We start from the raw sequence: 19,668 nt of genomic DNA, 5'->3' as shown, positions 1-19,668 counted from the left end.
TTTTTTACATTTGTATCATTCTTACATATGATCTTTGGAAACCACAGATAACATACAGCATTGATCTCCATTTTAACTTACATTTCATTCTGAACGTCAACCAACTAATTTTGCGTAAATTTTAAGGGTGGTTACGTCAATGCTTGTACAGCTCTCTTTGAGCCATATTGAAAAATATTTGCCAAATCTGAAAATGTTGCGCAGTCAACAGCAGATTTTACTTCCGTCTCATATAATAAAATTGTTTTCCCAACTATTTATATTGATACTAGGGCTGTGCAAATAGTGAATTTGAAAGTTTTAAGTGCAAATGAAATCATGGTTGAATGGTTAGAATTTTTTCATTTTTGAGGAAAAAATTTGAAATTGTGCGAATATTCATGTCTTTGCTATTTCAAATCATGGGTGGCGGTAGCCACCTCCGGACAAAGTCACACAGTGGAACCTTAGTAAGAGTATTCTAACTTGAGGTTTGATTATCAAATGGAATTCCAGTTATTCAAAGTCAAATTATGTAGGTTTCATGTTTATTTACACAGCCTTAGTGCTCGTAGAAAAGGATTAATGTTACTTCTGAGATTAGTTGAGAAATTTGCAGTTTGTATATTGAGAAGATCTACTGGCGACGGTGGTGACTTGCAAAACTCTGAAAAATATCTTTAGATAAATGTGATAACGACATCTTCAATACTCTTATCCGACAGCTGCTCCTAGTTTGCTCATTACAGGCTGCAATTACTTTATTGCAACCAACATCAACTTATAAAGTTATAAAAACTCACATGTCAGAGACCTATGCAAACAAATATAGCCAAGTATTCAAGGAAGCTGAGGGACTAATCATAATTGAGCTTGAAAATGATAAAGAAAATAGAGAAAGCCAAGATCAATTCTTGAGCTACCCATTTCCCAATGAAATAAAAACATACCTCCGAAGGAAAAAACACAGATGCTATCATACACTTTTTTTATACTTTATGTTAAGTCTGTGTAATTTGTAAAAATATGCTAAAATATCAGGCTTAGGTAAAGATTTATTTATAATCTTTCTATTGCATTCATGTAGATTATTTGCATGAAATTTTGAGAAGACATGGCAAAGATGTTTTGGTTCAATTTGCGTCTTTTGGTTCATTAGGGTCACGAAAAGGAGAGCCTATTCATAACTTATTGTAAGAATTGCTGACTACTCATGTACTGAAAAAAGAAGGTCAATAAAACTGTTTCTATCTTGAATTGATTTTGAAAGGGTAAAAAAACCAAATTGGCTGCAGATATTTGGGAGTGTTTTAGATTTTTGTCGGAGCGGTCTGTAAGGCTTAGACAAAATTGCTCGAAAGACTAAAGTGTAATGTCGGACAATTTTAATCATTAGATTGATAAAAGTAAAATCTCATTAAAAAAAACCGACGATTACCTGATATATTCTCATATAATCTTTTCAGTTAAAAAATTAAACGCTAGTCTCAAAATAACACATGAAAAGCAAGATCATGAAAAAAAAAAAAAAAAAACTTTTTTCCCCAAAGACCTTTTTTAAATGATCCTTCAATAATAAAAAAAAAACAAAAAAAAAAAACTTAATATAGTTTTCCTGCAGATTGTGGAACAAAAAGATGAAAAAAAGAGGAAAAAAAAAGGACACAGTAAATCGGCGAGAAAACACCCCCTCCAGGGTGATGAGAGAAGTTCAAAAAATAAGTATAAATGATAAATCAAAGGCAGGGATTTCAAGCGCACCCAATACCAGAGAAGAGAATTACACGCTCAACGATAACATTAGAAACAGGAAGCCAGGGATTTCCTCGGATTTAAAAGAAATGTAATGGAGAGAGGAAGTAGCTAATAGAACATCAAGTATTCATAACAATTAGTAAAGCGTCACGTAAACAATGGCAGATATCTTCCATCAACGAATATCTACGAAACAAAGAAGAAGCGTTGCACTAAACCATGCGTTTAAACTGAAAGAAGAAGAGTAAACATTCACTGGGGCACGCCCAAAGCAAATGCCTTTGAGTATAATATCAGGAATTAGAAAAGTATAGAATTTGCAGATAATCATCGTTGAATGATTTTGATTTTTTCTAATTTTCAACAAAGAAAAAAGAGGTTTTAAGAGACCCTACCCAAAACTTAGACAAGAGATCAATACTAAATCGTAGCATGAAAAATAGTAAAATATGTAATCACTAAAAATAAATGAATTAAAAAATCCTATGGACTGCATGAAACATTAAAAACTATGGAAACTGTACCAAAGAAATGAAGAGCCTTGAAAAAAACTATTGAAATACAGTTTACAAGAAGTTCAAGACTGACACACAGTTAATGAGCTGTTAAAATAATAAGAAGCATCTTAAGGGCCCTTTGAAATTAGCTGACAATTAATGCCCTACCAACAGGCTTTCTTTGAGTTCTTTCTTGGAAATTTTTTTTTTTAGAGAAGCGTAAAAAAAATGTCTAAAATTCTTGGATTGAGTTTAGGGCACCGACCACTGACTCTACTCTGAGAGAAGAAGTCAAACTTCTTGTTACTGTTTTGGTAAGAAAAGTTGGAATATGAAAAAATTTAGAAAAACTTGGTTGTTCGCGATTTTTTTCTTTTTTTTTGAGGGGAGGGGGGCAGCAAAAAATCACTATAAAGGAATGATTAATTGAAAGATCACACAAACGAAATTTATACAATGAATCTCATAATTTTTTACTGAGCAAACTCAATCTATAAATTACTGAGCTAGCATCCGCACCTACTTCTGAGATGCACTGAAAAGGATGTACACTGGTGGAATCATCGAAAATGCACTAGGATCTAGAGCCTTTAAGGGAGGAAACGACTGCATTCTGTTTCAACCCTTACATCAAATCCTCATTTGCAGTGGATCTCCTCTCATCTAAATACTCAATGTCTTTGACTGTTGTGCATACAATGCATATCACGTAACATTTCGAGAAGAACAGTAAAATCAAAACCAGACTCTTAATAAAGTCAAAAAAAGAGGAAAAAGAACAGTGGTTTGCAGCCAAACCGCTAAAAAACACCTAATTGCAAGGAGAAGCAGTGATGTGAATAAATTTTTAGCTAAAGAAGACAGCCATGCACAAAAAAAGTGATACCTAAGTGAAATAAAATAAAAAAGTAGAAGAAATTTGGTGCAGCCTTCAAAACAGTATTTAAACTGTATCAGTCATGTTTAGTGCTCAAATCTTCATTTCCTTCACTTATTTTGAAATCAAATACAAAGTAAAATTTTGGAAGAAGACAGACACAAACAAACAGCACTTAAAAATACAAAAGCAATAGGAAGCTAAACGAGTAAAATTATTTAAAATGATTTATATCGCATATTAAATTTTCAACGATTATTTTCCATTCAAAATTCTTTAATTAACTAAAAAAAGACAATTCCTGGTATCTCTTTTTCTTCCTCCGTTTTTTTTTTAGGTTAATGAAATACAAAACGGACATATGTATCACTTGAATAACTTTCTCCGAGAAATTCTTTTCACAAATTAAATTCACAGTTTCAGTTTGATCAGAGCACTGCTCTAGGTGGGGTCCCAAGCAATGAGGAAAATTATGATTCAGACGACAATTTATGATCTTGGATCCTAGAGAAAGCTGAAAATGCTCGGCAAAACTTTACTTACAAGTCCAAGGGCGAATACATTAATGAAGTTTTCTCATAGGTAACTGTAGATTTCTTGAATTGTAGAGGCCAATCCATGCGATTTAAATTTTCTGAAGCATGCCAAAGGGTGATCACTGTCTCAGAGCATTAAAATTGGGCCACCTTCGCCTGGACTTGAGCTTGGCGCAATCTGGTTCAGAGGAACCGTTTTTTTTTTTTTTTTTTTTTTTTTTTTTTTTTTTTTAATATAAATGTATATAAATAAAATGAGGTTACAGGAGCAAAGTAGCATAATATGCAGGGTCTTCATACTTGCAAGTTATCCTACATGAAAAATTGTGTTCAAAATGATAATGAGAATAAAAATTATCAATTTCAAAAATGCCGAGTGCAAGTTTCAGGTAGATGTAATCAAAAAGACTTTTTCAAATGGGACAAAATCTCTTTTCTAAACACTGGCAGGCGTATTTGGGCCTTTCACAACTTTAAAAACCGAAGGCCTCGTGTGGCTGAGTAAAGGCTAATACAAGAAAAATTCAAAGAAACAAATGTTTAAAAAGCAAAATGTTAGGAGAAACACAAGACAAGAGCAAAAATTAAGAAGAAATTGCTCAGTAAATCAGAATTTTAAAATAAGGAAACAACAGACAGGCAATTAAAGATAAAAGGTAAAAAGAGAGAGAGAAAAAAAAGGAGCAAAGATCGAGGAGTAAATATAGGAGGAGGCAAGCATAAAAACAAGTTGGAAACAAGAATGCATATCAAGGAGAATTTTATGGGCAGATCAGACTTCTGTTTGTACGGATGGCTGAGCAATGAGATGAGGGGGTGGACGGAGGGGGTGTTATTACGCACGACTTACTTCGTAGGCTGCCGTGGGGGGTAGTATATTGGTTGGTGGTAATGCGGCCTGTAAATGAGCATTCTTAGTGAGCGGGTCCATAAGAGCGTTGGCGAGGATTGGGGGTCCAGGAGGACCAAGAAGACCTGTTAAAGCTGGGGGAGCACTACTTACATCACCCCCGTGAGCAGGTACTGCATAGTTTCCTTGGATAGTGTATGCTTGTCCCCCGGCTAAAATCACTGGTCCAGATACTTGAGGTTTCGGCCTGTATGGAATCGTCACTCCTTTTGGTGGACACTAAAAAATAAATTTAAAGGTGTTGAAACAATTTTTAGACAGATTTCTAACGAACTGTTTTGGAAATTAAAAGTGCATTGGACTTAAAATCTAATCAAGTAAAATTCACCAAGAGTTGATTTTTACAAAAAAAAAAAGTATTAAATGCTTCGATTAATTCTGGGAACAGAGCATAATAATACTTTCCAGATCATTGTTGGAAAGAGTCAGAAAAAATTGACTCAAAGGAGCAGAGAAACAAGATGAACATACTCTGCTGTGCTTAGATGAGTTAATTTTGCATCATGTGGCACAAGGAAAACGCAAAATTCCAAAAATCTTGAGGATACTGAATCTTGAGTTAAAATATGTAGTTAAGGTCTACTTGCACTATGCCAACTTTAGAACCGATTCAATTCAAAAGCTGATAACATTACTTATGATGCAAATTTTGAAAGTGTTAGTTCAGAACTTAAAACTGGCAATCAATATTTTTGGCATGAATTCGGTTCATAGGCACAGTTAAGAAAAAAAAAAAAAAAAGAAAAAAAAGGAGAATTTTAACGTTCAGGCACATTCTACCTAACTCTATCCTAATAATTCACAAAATGTTGCAATGACTGTTGCTTTTCAGTGCTCGTAAGGTAGGAAAGCAAGTTCTTAAAGGTAGGGCTTTTGGGAGCAATGATCAATCATTTGATTGAAATCATGACGCAAACGTTGTCACATTTATTTTAAATTTACATTTACATGAGGAATAAAGATGGCTGCCATTTTGGAAATTTGAAAACAATGATCATTAGTTTGCTTCTAGACCCATCCTGCTTAACATTAAAATCTGCGTCCAGTTTTTACTCTGGAACATTGTTACTGATAGAATTGCATATTTTCTACCTATGCTTAGTGTCTAGTGATAAAAGTTAATCAGTTCAGAAATTACAAAAAAATTCACATACATTTTCAATTTTTGTAAAATATGGATGGCTGAGATGCAAAACCACAAAACTTTGTTTACAACGTGACTGATTTCCTGTCATACTTTAATTTTCTTTGGAAAACTAGCCAACATAATTTCTTGAAAACTGTCTTGATTTTTTTCTCTAATAGCAGAATATATTGAGTGAATTTGAAGCCATAAAGTTGGCTTGCTTCTCTGCAAAAAAAGAATAGGAGTGGAAATTTTGAAACACTGCCACGGAGATACATGGTTTCGCACTTTGGCCATGGTACAGAAAAAAACTAACCTCAAGCATGACAACGCAAATGTGATAAATGCATTGTGTTATGGCCTCTCCTGTTCCAGTCACAGTGACAGCTCTTTCCGTCGAATTAGGCAACATGTCTGACGCAACTTGGATCGATGCTCGGCATTCCTCTCGAATTTCTTTGATTTTACAACCTCCCCGACCAATGAGTGAGCCGCATTGCGATGCAGGTACAATTAGCCTAAGCGTAATTGGAGGCCTCGAACCTCCACTCCCATTTTCTTGGAATTGATAGCAGTACTGAAAAAATTAAAAAAAAAAATCTCAAATCATTATATGATTTCTTGACAGTTTCAATATTGGCTCAAATGCTTGAGACACTAAAAAAAAGGTAAGATCATCAATTACAGCTGAGGTATTCCGGTAAGAGTGCCAGAAATTTATTTTCATCCAATCAGCAAGGGAAATTTTGATCAAGAGCAAAAATTATTCTCCAAAAACAGGTTGAAGCGTGTTTTCCATTGAAGGAGTTCTGACTTCCATTCCAGATTTTGCAGTATTTTTGTTTTTTTCCCTCCTAAATACAATATTTTCATTCAAGAAAATGACTGCATGTTTATTTATCACTTCAGAAAGACAGAAGTGTCACAGTATTATGAGCCAATGCTAAAAATGCAAAAAGTAATCCCCATATAATAGCTTTCCTACAATAAATATGACGCAATCTGCAAGAAAAAGACAGTGAGACATTTGAAATAAAGCCAAAATAGTCAATATTATTTAGTTTCATAATATAGTTTATGAGCTTATGGTAATCCTTTCATTGGAGAGTAAAAGAGTAAATGAATACTTAAAAAGTACAATTATATACCTATCTACTATTAACGATTTTTAGGAAATTTGTATGGTAGCTTTACTACAGAGCTTAAAGGGTAGCGACTCACAATAAAGAAACAATGATTCAGGAAATTTGCAGATACTTCCATTATAAAAGGAGGGCGAGTTCTAGAGCAATGATTGAATAAACTTCTCCAGAAGAGAATTTCTTCTACTTACTGCCCAATATGCAAACGAAACCAGTACTTCTGTGCTTGGATTAATATAATCATGTGGTGAATGAACTTGTTAGAAAATATTCTTATAAGAATACAAAAAATTAATAAAATAAAACAATCATTTTTTAGAAACATATGATTCACCAGATAATTTCATGTTCTTATTGTTTTCATTGAACTGAGAGCTAGTAAAAATAATTAATAAGATTTCAGTTTAGAGCTCAATGATGATTGGAGGAAAAAGCCTACTCACATCTTCAAATTTCTTGCAAATTAGAAGGAATGCTTTATAGATAGCTGAAGTAGTGCCAGATACTGTGACAATCCGCTCAGAACAAGAGCCATCTGATATGTTTATTTTTGCTCCAGACTGAAAAGAGAAAAGAAATCAGTTATTGTACAAATGCGAAGTTCAAAAACATTAAATCAAAGTGCGCCAAGAGAACGCACTGGATTCATTTTTTGACTGAAATTCTTATGATTGAAAATATCTCTTAGTACAAGAATTATTTTTCTTGAAAAGCTTCAAGATGACTATCGGTACAACTCTGTCTACTTTGCAAATTGTAAAAGGGACCGAAGAGGATAGACTTTCTGTGTTGACTGCTGATTCAACTTCAAGAGTCACCTAACAATGGACCACTAGACAAGGTACGAATTTAAGCATTCTGATACTTGTTTCTTAACCAGAATTTCACGTAAAGCACGATTCGCGCAACGAAAACTAATGAAACAAACTCCAAACGAAGATATTGACGTTTGTATTTCACATTGGTTGCGAGGAATTTGAACTGCTCGCTGACAAGAAACTCAAAGCTCTACGTGAGTCAAATCGCGCACTGCAACGGTTTCAACAAGCTTCTAAATCGAGTAATGTTCATTTCTCACCATGTGTTGTTCAAACTATAAGCAATTGGCTACAGCTGAGCCAAAGCGTCAAGATTGAGGTTTCCCGATTTTTATGTCGCAGAGACTGTCATGATAACGTTCAGCGCACGATGTGAATCACGTAGAGCATTGAGTTTTCATGAGCGGGTGGTTTGAATTCACGCTTCAATAATCATTATATATCTTTGGAAGGAGTTGATTTCGGTAATTTCCGTTGTGCGCGTCGTATTCTGCGTGAAAGTTTAAATAAGAAACATGTATCAGAATGCTGAAATTCGTACCTTGTCTAGTGGTCCATTGAATCTTTTATGCCGGAATTCCTCATGGTTCAATTTTGGGGAGGAGCCAATCAAGAGGCCGTCCATAACTTACACAACGCTTAATTCGCGGTTTATTGACACCCCCGCCCCCCGTAATATTCTGTAACGCTGTGCTAGACCCCCCCCCCTCCCAGAAAAAAAAATTACGTAACGCTTGCCAGGAATCCCCCCCTCCCCCTAATTTGGATAAACATAATCTAAATATCACCTCAGATTTACGGAACGGCGAATGATCAAACGCGTTCCTCTTTCGTGAGGAAAAGGGAAAGTATTGCAGAGAAAATTTTCGAGATTCTTTAAAACTTCTCAAGACGACCGACGAGAGGTTCAACAAAAACTTAAAAAAAAAAAAAAAAAAAAAAAAAAAAAAAAAAAAAAAAAAAAAATTGATACAATAAAACAATCATTTTTAAGAAACATACGATTCACCAGATAATTTCATGTTCTAATTGTTTTCCTTGAACTTTAGATCAAATAACTTAAACTTGTCAAGTAACGCTTCGCTCTATACTCCCTCCACCTCCTGTAACGCCGCGTTAACGCTGGCAAAGACCCCCTCCTCCACCCCAACGCGTTACGTAATCTACGGACGGCCCCTAATTGATAGAAAAATGGCAAAGAAAAATGGTGAGGAAATAATTGCTCTGAAACTGAAGAACTGGTAACAAGAGTGATTAAAACTAATTGTCTTACCTCTTCTCGAAACCTTTTGACTATTTCTCCTCCTTTTCCAATAATACTGCCAACTTCCTGTGAGCACACACAAACAAAAAGAGGAATTAGAACAATACAAATTGCTAGTACAAGTACGAGAAATAGAGTGCAGAGTGCAGCCACCTTTAAGATACCTTCCCTCGAGATATAAAGACATTAGTTTTGACCTTAACTTCTAATTACACTTTGAGAGGCTGCACGAAATGTTACTTAGTGCATTCCCTTCGAAGGAAACCCCTAAAAAACAATTGAAATGATCAGGGTTTCCATAATTTCTTCGTTTTTTCAGACCCTGGCACTTTCCTGACTCGAAAATTTCCGAATTTTCTTACGTTCTCTGACGTTTGAAAAAAACTTCGTATTCCTTTTAGATTACGTCGATTTGCTCTCACCGTTTAACAAGGTTTCGACTTCTTGAGACTCAGCTCACGGAAAAAGGCACAAGGAGGTTGTTCGCGTTCTTCATAGAATATGAACGGCCGAAGTTGCTGAGCCGATACGCAACTCGCGGCATTCCACAAATTTTCATATGAATTCCCTGGCTTTCCCTGTCGTTTCCAAGTCGCCGCGGGTTCCTTGATTTTCCCGTCGGATTTAGCCGCCGCACGGTGGATCGGGTTGATGAGAAGTCGAACAAAATTTGGAAACTTTAGAAGCTCATAACTCCGTTTATACGACATTTTTGGGTTTTGAAAGTGGTACCATGGGTTTCCTCGTGAAGTTTCCTGCTAAAAGCACCCCTTGAGATTTAAAATGTGAGGAAATAAACATTAAAATTTGCAGTTTAAGTTTCAAATTTTATGCCCGACCTCTCTAATTGACTCGATCCACTGTGCGCCGGGAACCCTGAAATTGTAACAATTTCCCCGGCGATTCCATTCCATGTGGCTCACTCAAATCCCGAGGTTCTTTGCGATCAGCACGATTGCTCACGAGCAGATTTCGAAAAGCAGGCGCTGTGATTAAGACACTTAGGGCGCCTGCAATTCCTCGTGCACGCAACACGGGCATCCGTGGAGCATGTATAGTTGTATCCAGGCGTTGCCTTTAATTTACCCAACGTGTCTTCGATTCATCCCGTCCAGGATAGTGAAATATGTCACGCCAATAAGTCGTGATAGGAATCGTCGTATCTTTGACATAGGGGCGTATCCCTCCATCTCCACGCAAGCCCTGAAAATCATGGAGTCATATCAGGGTGTCTATTGGTACCGGGGTACTCTATCATTCAAATTCTTTACTTATGCAGTATCTTTTCCTTGCTTTTTCCTTACTTTCCCGAAAATTCATATTTTGGCAATTCTTAAAAATCCTTGCTTTTTCCTTACTTTTTTTTCCACCTCACACGCATTTTTAACTGTATTCGGATTAGGAAAACGGAATGACGGAATGACGAGGGAATAAACCAAAAAACAGGAGTAGTCGCATCGGGAATTCAACAAATGGACATCGCATACCCCCCTCGAATTTCCGTACCTTGCATGTCTTTGCAAATCCGTGCATTTTCCGTGCTTCCGTACCGACCCGCCGAAATCCGTACTTTTTCCGTGCAGTAGACACTCTGTACACGGACCATGGAGCTCAGCTCGAAAAGCAGTTACTCTCTTTTGTCAGGGGAGCGACGAAATCTGCTTGTTACCGCTCGACGGGCGCGTTGCGGGAATTCAAACGCAGCCGCAGCCGCGGAAAAAGTGTTGGAAACAGGGATTTAGGTGATTAATTAAAATCGAGGCGAAATCAAAGGCGTTTCGAGACGGGAAGGAGTGTTTTCAGAGAGAAGGAGACGAAGACGTCCAAGGCGGATGGTGGGGGTGGTTGAGGGTGGGGGCGGGGGGTGCTGACGAGAGCGTCAACAAGGCGTGATCAAACTCGCTGAACCGCGAATAAAGCGGAGTAAAACCCCCTCTCCGCTCCCCTCGGATCCAACAATCCACTCGGGGCCCCCTCGTAGACCCCTTTCATGGCCTCCCCTCGCTTAGGGGTTGTTTACAACTCTTTGGCTCCGAGTCTCCAGGAATTTGCCTGGCGAAAAACTCCCGGCTCTTTCCTGCGGTGAAATATCCGTTTTTGGGGGAAAGGTGCTGGTCTGCCGTGATAGCGAGAGGAGCCGCTGTTAAACTGAGGACTAATAAATTTTCGAAATCGAGTTCCCTTCAAAATTCGTCTAATCTCTTTTAAATGAAATCACTGAAATACTTAATACAGCAAAATTCGTTTTATTTATATGAAAACTAGAATATGAGAAAGCCGTAAGTGCGCAAAAAAAGACGTAGTTTCAGACAAGACAGCCGTAGCTACCATAATCCTCCAGAGACGCAAGGAAAACAGAGCTTTCGAGTAAAATGCCTTCCTTTCCTGCCGATTTCTAACCTGAAAAGAAAGAGAGGTTTGGTGCTGTTCGTGACCCTGGTAAAAATTGGCGATAGGAGCTGCGTTTCAAAATACCATAGGAGTTCTTAAAGCCGACTAAAGAAGGCTATTGAAAATCATATAGCTGGCTGTAGAAAGCGGAGCAAATCATACAGCCGGGCTATACGAAGCTATAAAAAAGTATACAGTCGGGCTATAGTTCCTATCGCCGGGCTTTACACTTTATCGCCATTGGCTATAAAAGGCTATAAGAAATTGTGTAGAAATTCGTGTGCTTTGGAAATCATTAAGTTTGATACGGAACTACCTTAATATTTACAAAACACACATTATATTTTCCTTAAAAACATATTTTTATTCATCAATTAAAATGAGAATAATCCATACAGAGTGTGCAAACACTTCAAAATCATGAGTTGAAAAACGCTGACTCCGCGAGATTTAAATATTAGAGCCTAACACAAAGCGGAGCGGCGACGCACTGGCGCCTACAAACCTAACAGGGATACTTCACGCATTGCGCAATGCGTGAAGTATCCCTGTTAGGTTTGTAGGCGCCAATGCGCGTTTCGCGTTCTCTGCCCGCCCTCCGCGCCGCAGCGTGCCACGGCGTCTGAAGCAACTATTTCACACCAGAGGTATTGCACAGTATCATAAGAAATTGAAGGCGCTCCAACATATTACGAATGACAGGCATCCTTCAAAAGTACGGAGCTTTCCTCGCAAAATAAATCAAGATACTACGGCACAAAAAGAGAGCGGTAGTCCAAAAACTAACTAAGTCCTAGTATCCGTATTTAGTAACGTTTAGCATAAACTTTATCGTCTGGCTGTTGCTTAATCGCCATCGGCTATAAAAGGCATAAGAAATTGTACAGCCGGCTACAGAAGCTATAGGAAATCTTACAGCCGGCTTTAGGTCAAAAGTATTTGGGAACACACATTCTACTGTCAATTTTTACCAGGGGAGCCAATAATTGATTGATGAGCAATTATCGATATTTCCCTTTTTGAAGCCGTGGTAAAGAATCGAGTATTATGGTATTCGTTGCCAACATCCTGTTTATAGATCCCTTTCTACAGGTTTATATGGAAAATCAATCGATATACCGCAAAGCACGCCACGTCACTGGTAGTACAGTGCCAAAAATGAGAAGAAAACTTAAGACATCCTCCTGCGATCTACAGAGAAAAAAGGTGAGCACTAATCGCATTTCAAAATGATTTTCCCTTGGAAAGATGTGGGGTATTAAACCTTTTGATGCTGGCTACGCTGCCGGGTCGATGATACAAATAGAAAAAATTTTTTTGAGGTTTTCAGAATTCCAAAAAAGAGGTAATAATGGACCACTAGACAAGATACGAATTTTAGCAATCTGATACTTGTTTCTTAACCAGAATTTCACGTAAAACACAATTCGCGCAACGAAAATTACTGAAACTAATTCCTGACGAAGATATTATCGTTTTTATTTCATATTGGTTACGAGGAATTTGAACTGCCCGCTGCCAAGAAACTCAAAGCTCTACGTGAGTCAAATCGCTCACTACAACGGTTTCAGAAAGCTTCTCAATCGAGCAATGTTCATTTCCCACCATTTGTTGTTCAAACTATTGGTAAGCAATTTGCTATAGCTGAGTCAAAGCGTCAAGATTGAGGTTGCCAGATTTTTATATAGCAGAGACTCTCATAATAACATTCAGCGCGCGATGTGAATCACGTAGAGAATTGAGTTTTCATGAGCGGGTGGTTTGAATTCACGTATCAAGAATCGTTAAATATCTTTGGAAGGAGTTGAATTCGGTAATTTTCATTGTGCGCGTCGTATTCTACGTGAAATTTTAGTTACGAATCATGTATCAGAATGCTGAAATTCGTACCTTGTCTAGTGGTCCATTACGGTGGGACAATAGAAAAAATGAAACCTCATCCCGAGGAAAGGAAATTCTGCCGATTTTGATTACGACATTATTCACTGACGGAAACTAAAAGTGAATTTTAGACTTTCAATTTTCGCCGCTATTGCCTTACTGCGTGAACTTGTTTCAAAGAGATATGATTGCAAGTGCATTAGTTCTCCAGGGTGACGAAAATCTCTATGACTTTCAAAATTTCAATGACGATTCATGGTTTGGAACTTAAAATTCCCTGATTTTTTTTTTTATGACTTTTCAATTATACTTCGGTATCGTTACGAAGGAAAATGCTATTCATAAAAACATTTTACTTGGCTTGAATCTTGAAATTGTAAATAGTAAATCATACCGGCACAAAAGGATTAGATAGAAAGGATCCCAAGGTTCCGCAGCGCGATTCCCTGGCTTTTCCAGGTTTATGGTGGCTTCATAAGAGCTTGTCACCCTGCCTACCCGGTCGGATACACCGCCGTTCCCTGATGTGAAAGCATTACTCAATTTCCGAGTTTCTAAAATGGACGTATTTCTGCCAAACGGAACTATGTGCATTCATGACGTGAGCCCTGTAGACGCATGTAATATACGCATACAGGGCTCACGTCATAATGCACATAGTTCCGTTTGATAGAAATACGTCCAAATAACGTCGTGTCCCGCACGAAGGAACGTAACTCGATTCCAAGGTTGCAAAATTGACTTAAACAATTCAATTTTTAACAAGAAAACGCTTTTAGACGCCGCTTCTGCAGCAGAGCCCCACCACGCCATTTTAGTCGCGCAACTTTCGAGACATCCGGTCAAAGCTCCAATCAAACTCTTCCCTTTACCCGAAGGGGGGGGGGGGGGGTAATTCAAACCAAATCAAAGCAACGTAACCCAGCCAAAAAACATGTAAAAAACGAAAGTGACCAAAAATCAGAGCACCCACGATGTCTCGAAAGTTGCTCGGCTAAAATGTCGTGGCGGTGCTTTTCTACGGAAGACGCCAAAAATGTAGTATTTGAATTGTCTTAGTCAGGGCGTCTAGTTTTTTTTTCATTTTGAGAAATCCTGATTTTTCACTGCTAAGTACATCCTGATTTCATGATTTTTCCAAATCCTGATTATTGGCGGAGAAGAATTAGAATTTCAATTCACTTCACGCGAGGCGAATGAAACTTCACGGAAATATCTCGATAAAAAATCCGATCGGACAGCCGAATTTTCTCGAATCCTGATTTTACGAGCAATTTTTCCTTAAACCCTGATGAAATCGGGATTAAATCCTGATTGACCTCGAATCCTGATAGAATCGGGAAAGTCCTGATGCTAGACACCCTGCTGATTTTGGCATGAGATCAGGAGAAAAATAAGCGTGATTATAAGTTAAAAATGCTCAGGGTTCTCCTGTTGAAATTGCAATGTGCAAGGGGAACATTGGCAACAGTAATGTAGAACTACATTACAATACAGACATACAGAAAGCACGAAAGAACGTAACTTTACGTTCTTTCGTGCTTTCTGGGGCTCACGCGGCAAACGAGATGCGCCAAAACGCCAGAGGAGCGACGAAATGATACGACCTATTCCAACAGGACGCGAGACCCGAGAGCGTCGCATTCGGAAACAATTATTTCGTCGTGTTATGACAACTCCGCCTTGGCGGCCCTCGCCTCGGTGCGCCGTCAGCGAAAAACGTTTCATTTTAGTGCAAACTGCACGGCAGGGTTGCCGGAGCGGGTGCATAAATACACGCCCTCTCGATCCGCGATGATAATTGCCATTGTCTGACGACGCGGCGTCGCGGATGCAGCCGAGGCAGCGGAGCGTGATACCCGGTTGCGTCCTGGCAAATTGAAGGCGAAAACTCAGCATCCATGGACCCGTCCTGCCCGGGGCCGTGGCGCGGCGGCGGTTGATAATTTAATTAGGAAATAAATTAAAGTGTTTCGCTTCCTTTGAGCGGCGGGCGAATTTTAGTTGACGTCATTCCTGAGTGCACCGATCCATGCCATGAAAGTATGCTGCTCGCCGTTTTTCGCAAATTTGCCTCCTCTCCGACGCGACGGGATGACTCGCCTCACAGTGCTCCCGTGCTGAGTCAAAACGTCGCATGAGCATTCGAATGTTGCCAAATTTTCTCTCAAAAAATGTTGGCTTCCGAAGAGAGGCGTGAATATTTTCCCTTGAAATTTAAAGCATGGTGTCTAGTTTTCATGGCGAAGCTCGTTCCCTGATTTTTTCCTGATTTTCCCTGATTATCAGGAGCTCATTCCCTGATAAGAAACCGAAATTTTCTCCTACTTTCCCGGAATTTTCTGGGGGAAAAGAACATACTTTTCCAGACTTTCAGATATGAATATTGATTTTAATTCATCTTACGGCTATTTCTTTGGCGCACATTCCAAATTTTAATTGAAAAAATGTTCCTAATGTTGATATTATCTGGTCAATGAGAGAGATTCCCGGTTCCTGGAACAGATTCCCCGATTTTCCCGGTAATATTTCACTCCCTGATGAATCCCGGTTTTTAAAAAACTAGACACCATGATTTAAAGACTTCAGATCAGATTAAGAGCAGAATCCTCTGCAAAATTCAGAGAAGTATTGTCAAATTTTACTAAAAATTCGTGATCCGTCGAAGGAAATTTGACAACGCCTGATGGCTCATAAGGCGTTTTTCCTTCGGGTGGCAGAGTGAGTCACGCGCGAGGAAAATTAATAAGCGCTTTGCTCCTGACTCACAGTGAAGGGTAGTCTCCAGTCCTCTGAGCCTACGTGATATGACCATGTATTTGTAATAGAGCACGGCAGAATATAAAAACGAATAAAAAGGGGTAAATTGAGATATTTTACGGTAAAAGGGAGTATGAAGCCAGCAATGATCCTAGGATGGTGCGATTTTTCATAGCATTAGCAGCAGATGAAATTCATTCACAGTCGACTTACTTCCTTTCGATAGTGAGGGACAACTCAGGGCAAATTCAGGGAAAAATTCTTAGCAGAACTGTGGGATACGTAACTTACAAACAGAGAACTTACGTTGCACTATCTTGGCAACATTGGAAGTCTCATACGCCCTTCCACCAAAAATTCCTTCAATTATTAACAAAAAAACTAACAAGGCGGACCGTTTCACGCAGTCACAGGCTCTTCACAGAATCGGCCCGTTGTGTTTTAACACGTGAAAAAAAATATTGGGGGTGATCCCCTTCAATTGTGGTACTACCCTTATTTATTGGATGATATGAACATTTCCAATTAATATTGGTAAGCCGCAACTCAAGTTGGGGTAACACCGCAACATTCGGGTTAGTAACCTGTTTTATTGGGGTTCTACCACAATTAATTGGAAATGCCCGTATGATCCAACAACCCCTCCCTCTTTTTCCGTGTTCGGAGAGAATATCTGAGCGGAAATTTTCAAACACCGCAATCGAGATAAGTGTTACAGTAAATTCCCGACAGAGTGTGCGGATATATTTCCCCATTAGAAGCTGTGGTAAAGAATCGATTATTAAGGTGTTCGCTGCGAACACCCTGGTTATCGATACTTTTCCATATGTTTAAAAGGCAGATCAATCGATACATCGCAAAGCACGCCACGCCACTGATACAGAACACCGACCGTTCAATTCACTCGCCCGATCCTTTCTTTTCCCTTGATGCGCGAGGGATTTTAGATAAGCATCTTCTACACGGGGGGAGAAAAAACACCCGCGTTTCTCGGACATTACGTTTGCGTGCTTTGCGATAAATCGATTGATCCGCCATTAAGGCGGGAAAAGGATCGACAAACAAGGTGTTCAAAACGATCACCTTAATAATCGATTCTTTACCACAGCTTCAAATGGGGTAACATCGATAATCGATCGTAAGCCCTTAAATTCCACTGGAGGAAAAAGCGACTACAGCAGGTTCGGTGACCGGACATGTTCTAGAACCGAGTAAACGTCAAGGGCTTCGACGCAACGATTGTTCGTACGGCTAGAGCTTCCGTACGAACAAACGTCGGAATTCGTCGCCTTCATGACAAAAAGGCTTAACTGCATTCCGCGACGAGCCCTGTCGTCCATAGAATTCAATACTTTTCCTGGCTCATCTCAGTGTCTAGTTACGCTCTTTTGTCGGACGGGCGACGAATTAACTAACGACGAGGCGAGCCGCGACCGCGGTTGGTTCCTTGTACATTTAAATCGGCTTTCGAATCCATCATTCGGGAACATAATGCTCGGCCGACCTGAAATGTTGTGATAGGAACACTGCAACTTATTTTCCGTTGAGTGAGAAGGTAAAACATCAAGTCTGGCGTTGACAAATAGACCGCTTTAAGCAGGAAGGAACCAAGCTACAGCTATTGCCAAAAATCGGGCGGTTACATTTTTTACATGGAATCGGTTATGCGGATTTTTGTACTTTCAGTAATTTTCTGCATAGTGCGAAGCAATTTCCTTTAATTTTCGAAGGACAAACGCTCTCTTACAGAAAAAAGATTGCCCAGTTCCAAAAAAATTGCCCAAATGTGGCTTAGTTCTTTTCTGCCGAGCGCGGTCCAAATGGAAGTATCTGTACCACTATCACCATCGCGTTAGAGAATCACCTCTCTACAATCTGTAAATGGATATTTTTCGTAGATTCTAAATAAGCGTGACAATTACAGCGATGCCACTATTCAACTACGGGGTGTATCCGTACTGCGTGCACCAAAAATTGTAGGCAATATTTGTCTGCTTTTTGCGTGGAATCGGAAGATGAATCGATGAAGTGTTACATTCCTGCGTTAAAGAAATGACAAAATGGACTCTTGCCCCAAAACAAAAATCAGTTGCAACATCTAAGGGGATAAAAGCCATCGCCTCTCATGCCCCCTACAATCATCTCAAATAACGCCCCTAACCTTCCCGAAAGAAGCCTCTGCCCTTCCCGAACGACCACAAATGCTGAACTTCTTAGCCTTCCCATTTTAAAAATTGCCCTCCCCATTTTAAAAACTCCCTCTACTTTAGGAATTTCAAAAATATGATCTTTTTATGACTGTGTCCGCATAAATTGCTGCGATGCCGCGGAAAACGTGTGATCCATACCGTGATTTTACGGAAAACACGTGATTTTTACCGCTGATCTACAAGAAAAACGCGATTTTGCCAGCGTCCACATTTAGAGACACAGGGTTGCCGCGGAATATGGAAATTGATATTCCCTGACGTTTCCCTGACACATTTCGGTGAAATCCCTAACAATTAAAGATATGACAGGTGGTTAAGAGGACATAATTGAAAATAGTTTTCAGGCATAGTTTGTTGTTTGAAACCATAAACCCATTCTAAAAAGCAAGTATACGATTTAAACAATTTTTCTTGATATCTTCGTCATTTTCCCTGGCATTTCCCGGCTTTTCCTAACTATTTACAATTCCCTGACATTTCCCGGTATTCTCTGAGTGTGCAACCCTGGAATCACCGTTTACGGGGCCTTCTCATTTCCACACGCGACCGATCGCGACCCGAAGAGAAGTTTTTGCACCTCTGCGAATGATATCATGCCCCCGCATGGATTTGAAAAACATTTTCCATCCGACATTGAAGTCGACAGAATTCGGCAACACGGAGAAGTTCCTTTGACAAGGAGAAGACGAGGTAACCGGTAAGCGAGAGGGCGGGAAGGGGCGAGGGGTGAGGGAGGAGGGAGGAGGGTCGGAAGCAAAGCCATACAAGACCAAGTTTAGCCTCCGATTGGTGTAATAGGTAAGTTAATCCTGCAGGACATCATCGCTACGTGGCGCATCGCCATCGGGGGGGGGGGGGGGGAGGAGGAGGAACTGCACAGACAAGCTCGGACACCCCGAAGGGCCGGGGGGGGGGGGACGGGGACCGAGAAGCAGTACAAGCTCCGGCCCGAGCCGAACTGTGCTTTGCGATGAATCGATGAATCCATTTGAACCTATGGTAAAGGATCGATCATCATTGTGTGACTCAATACTCGATTCTTTACGATAGCTTCAAATGGAGGCATATCGATGGTCGATGGTCACGTCTCGGCGCTGGAGCGGTTGTCGAGTGATCACTTCCTTCCGATGGTTGTCACGACAAGAAGGACGCGCTCACTACTCTACCGTCTTGAGGCAAGAACGCCGTAAGAGCCTTCGGACACTGCCGAATTTTCCGGGACACATGTCGATGGCCAAAAACCACGTATCTCATTTGCGGTGTTTCGAAATGTATGCACCTGATTTATTTTTTCGAGGAGGAACAACTCAACTCTAATCTCACGGATTTTCCCTCAGATTCCATGCACAAATCAGAAACACTTTTGATAAAAATTGCTCGGGTACAACTATGTAAAATTAAAAATATATGAATAGTTTGAGTCAATTTGGCAACCTTGGAATGGAGTTACGTTTCTTCGTGCGGAGATGACAAAGTGATCAAAAAAAAAAAATAAATAAAAAGACGCGTGAGGACTTTTTAG

At 39.5% G+C, this 19,668-nt stretch overlaps 1 protein-coding gene across 5 annotated transcripts in view; it reads right to left on the bottom strand.

The window, feature by feature from the left end:
- Positions 1-19,668, bottom strand: part of mub (poly(rC)-binding protein mub) — a 155,558-nt gene that overhangs the window by 28,347 nt on the left and 107,543 nt on the right. For 4 of the 5 annotated variants that reach the window (XM_019059402.2, XM_019059398.2, XM_019059399.2 and 1 more), the window contains 4 exons: positions 8,914-8,970; positions 7,266-7,382; positions 5,997-6,257; positions 4,495-4,773 (listed from right to left, as the gene is read on the bottom strand). In XM_019059402.2, the coding sequence (XP_018914947.1) occupies positions 4,495-4,773; positions 5,997-6,257; positions 7,266-7,382; positions 8,914-8,970 (714 nt within the window). The remainder of the gene's footprint in view (positions 1-4,494; positions 4,774-5,996; positions 6,258-7,265; positions 7,383-8,913; positions 8,971-19,668) is intronic. The other variant, XM_019059401.2, reaches the window with a different exon arrangement.

Source organism: Bemisia tabaci, chromosome 4, assembly GCF_918797505.1.
Source record: "Bemisia tabaci chromosome 4, PGI_BMITA_v3".
Lineage (NCBI taxonomy): Eukaryota > Metazoa > Arthropoda > Insecta > Hemiptera > Aleyrodidae > Bemisia > Bemisia tabaci.
Note: the sequence above shows the minus strand (reverse complement) of the source record. Positions and strands in the feature narration are given on the sequence as shown.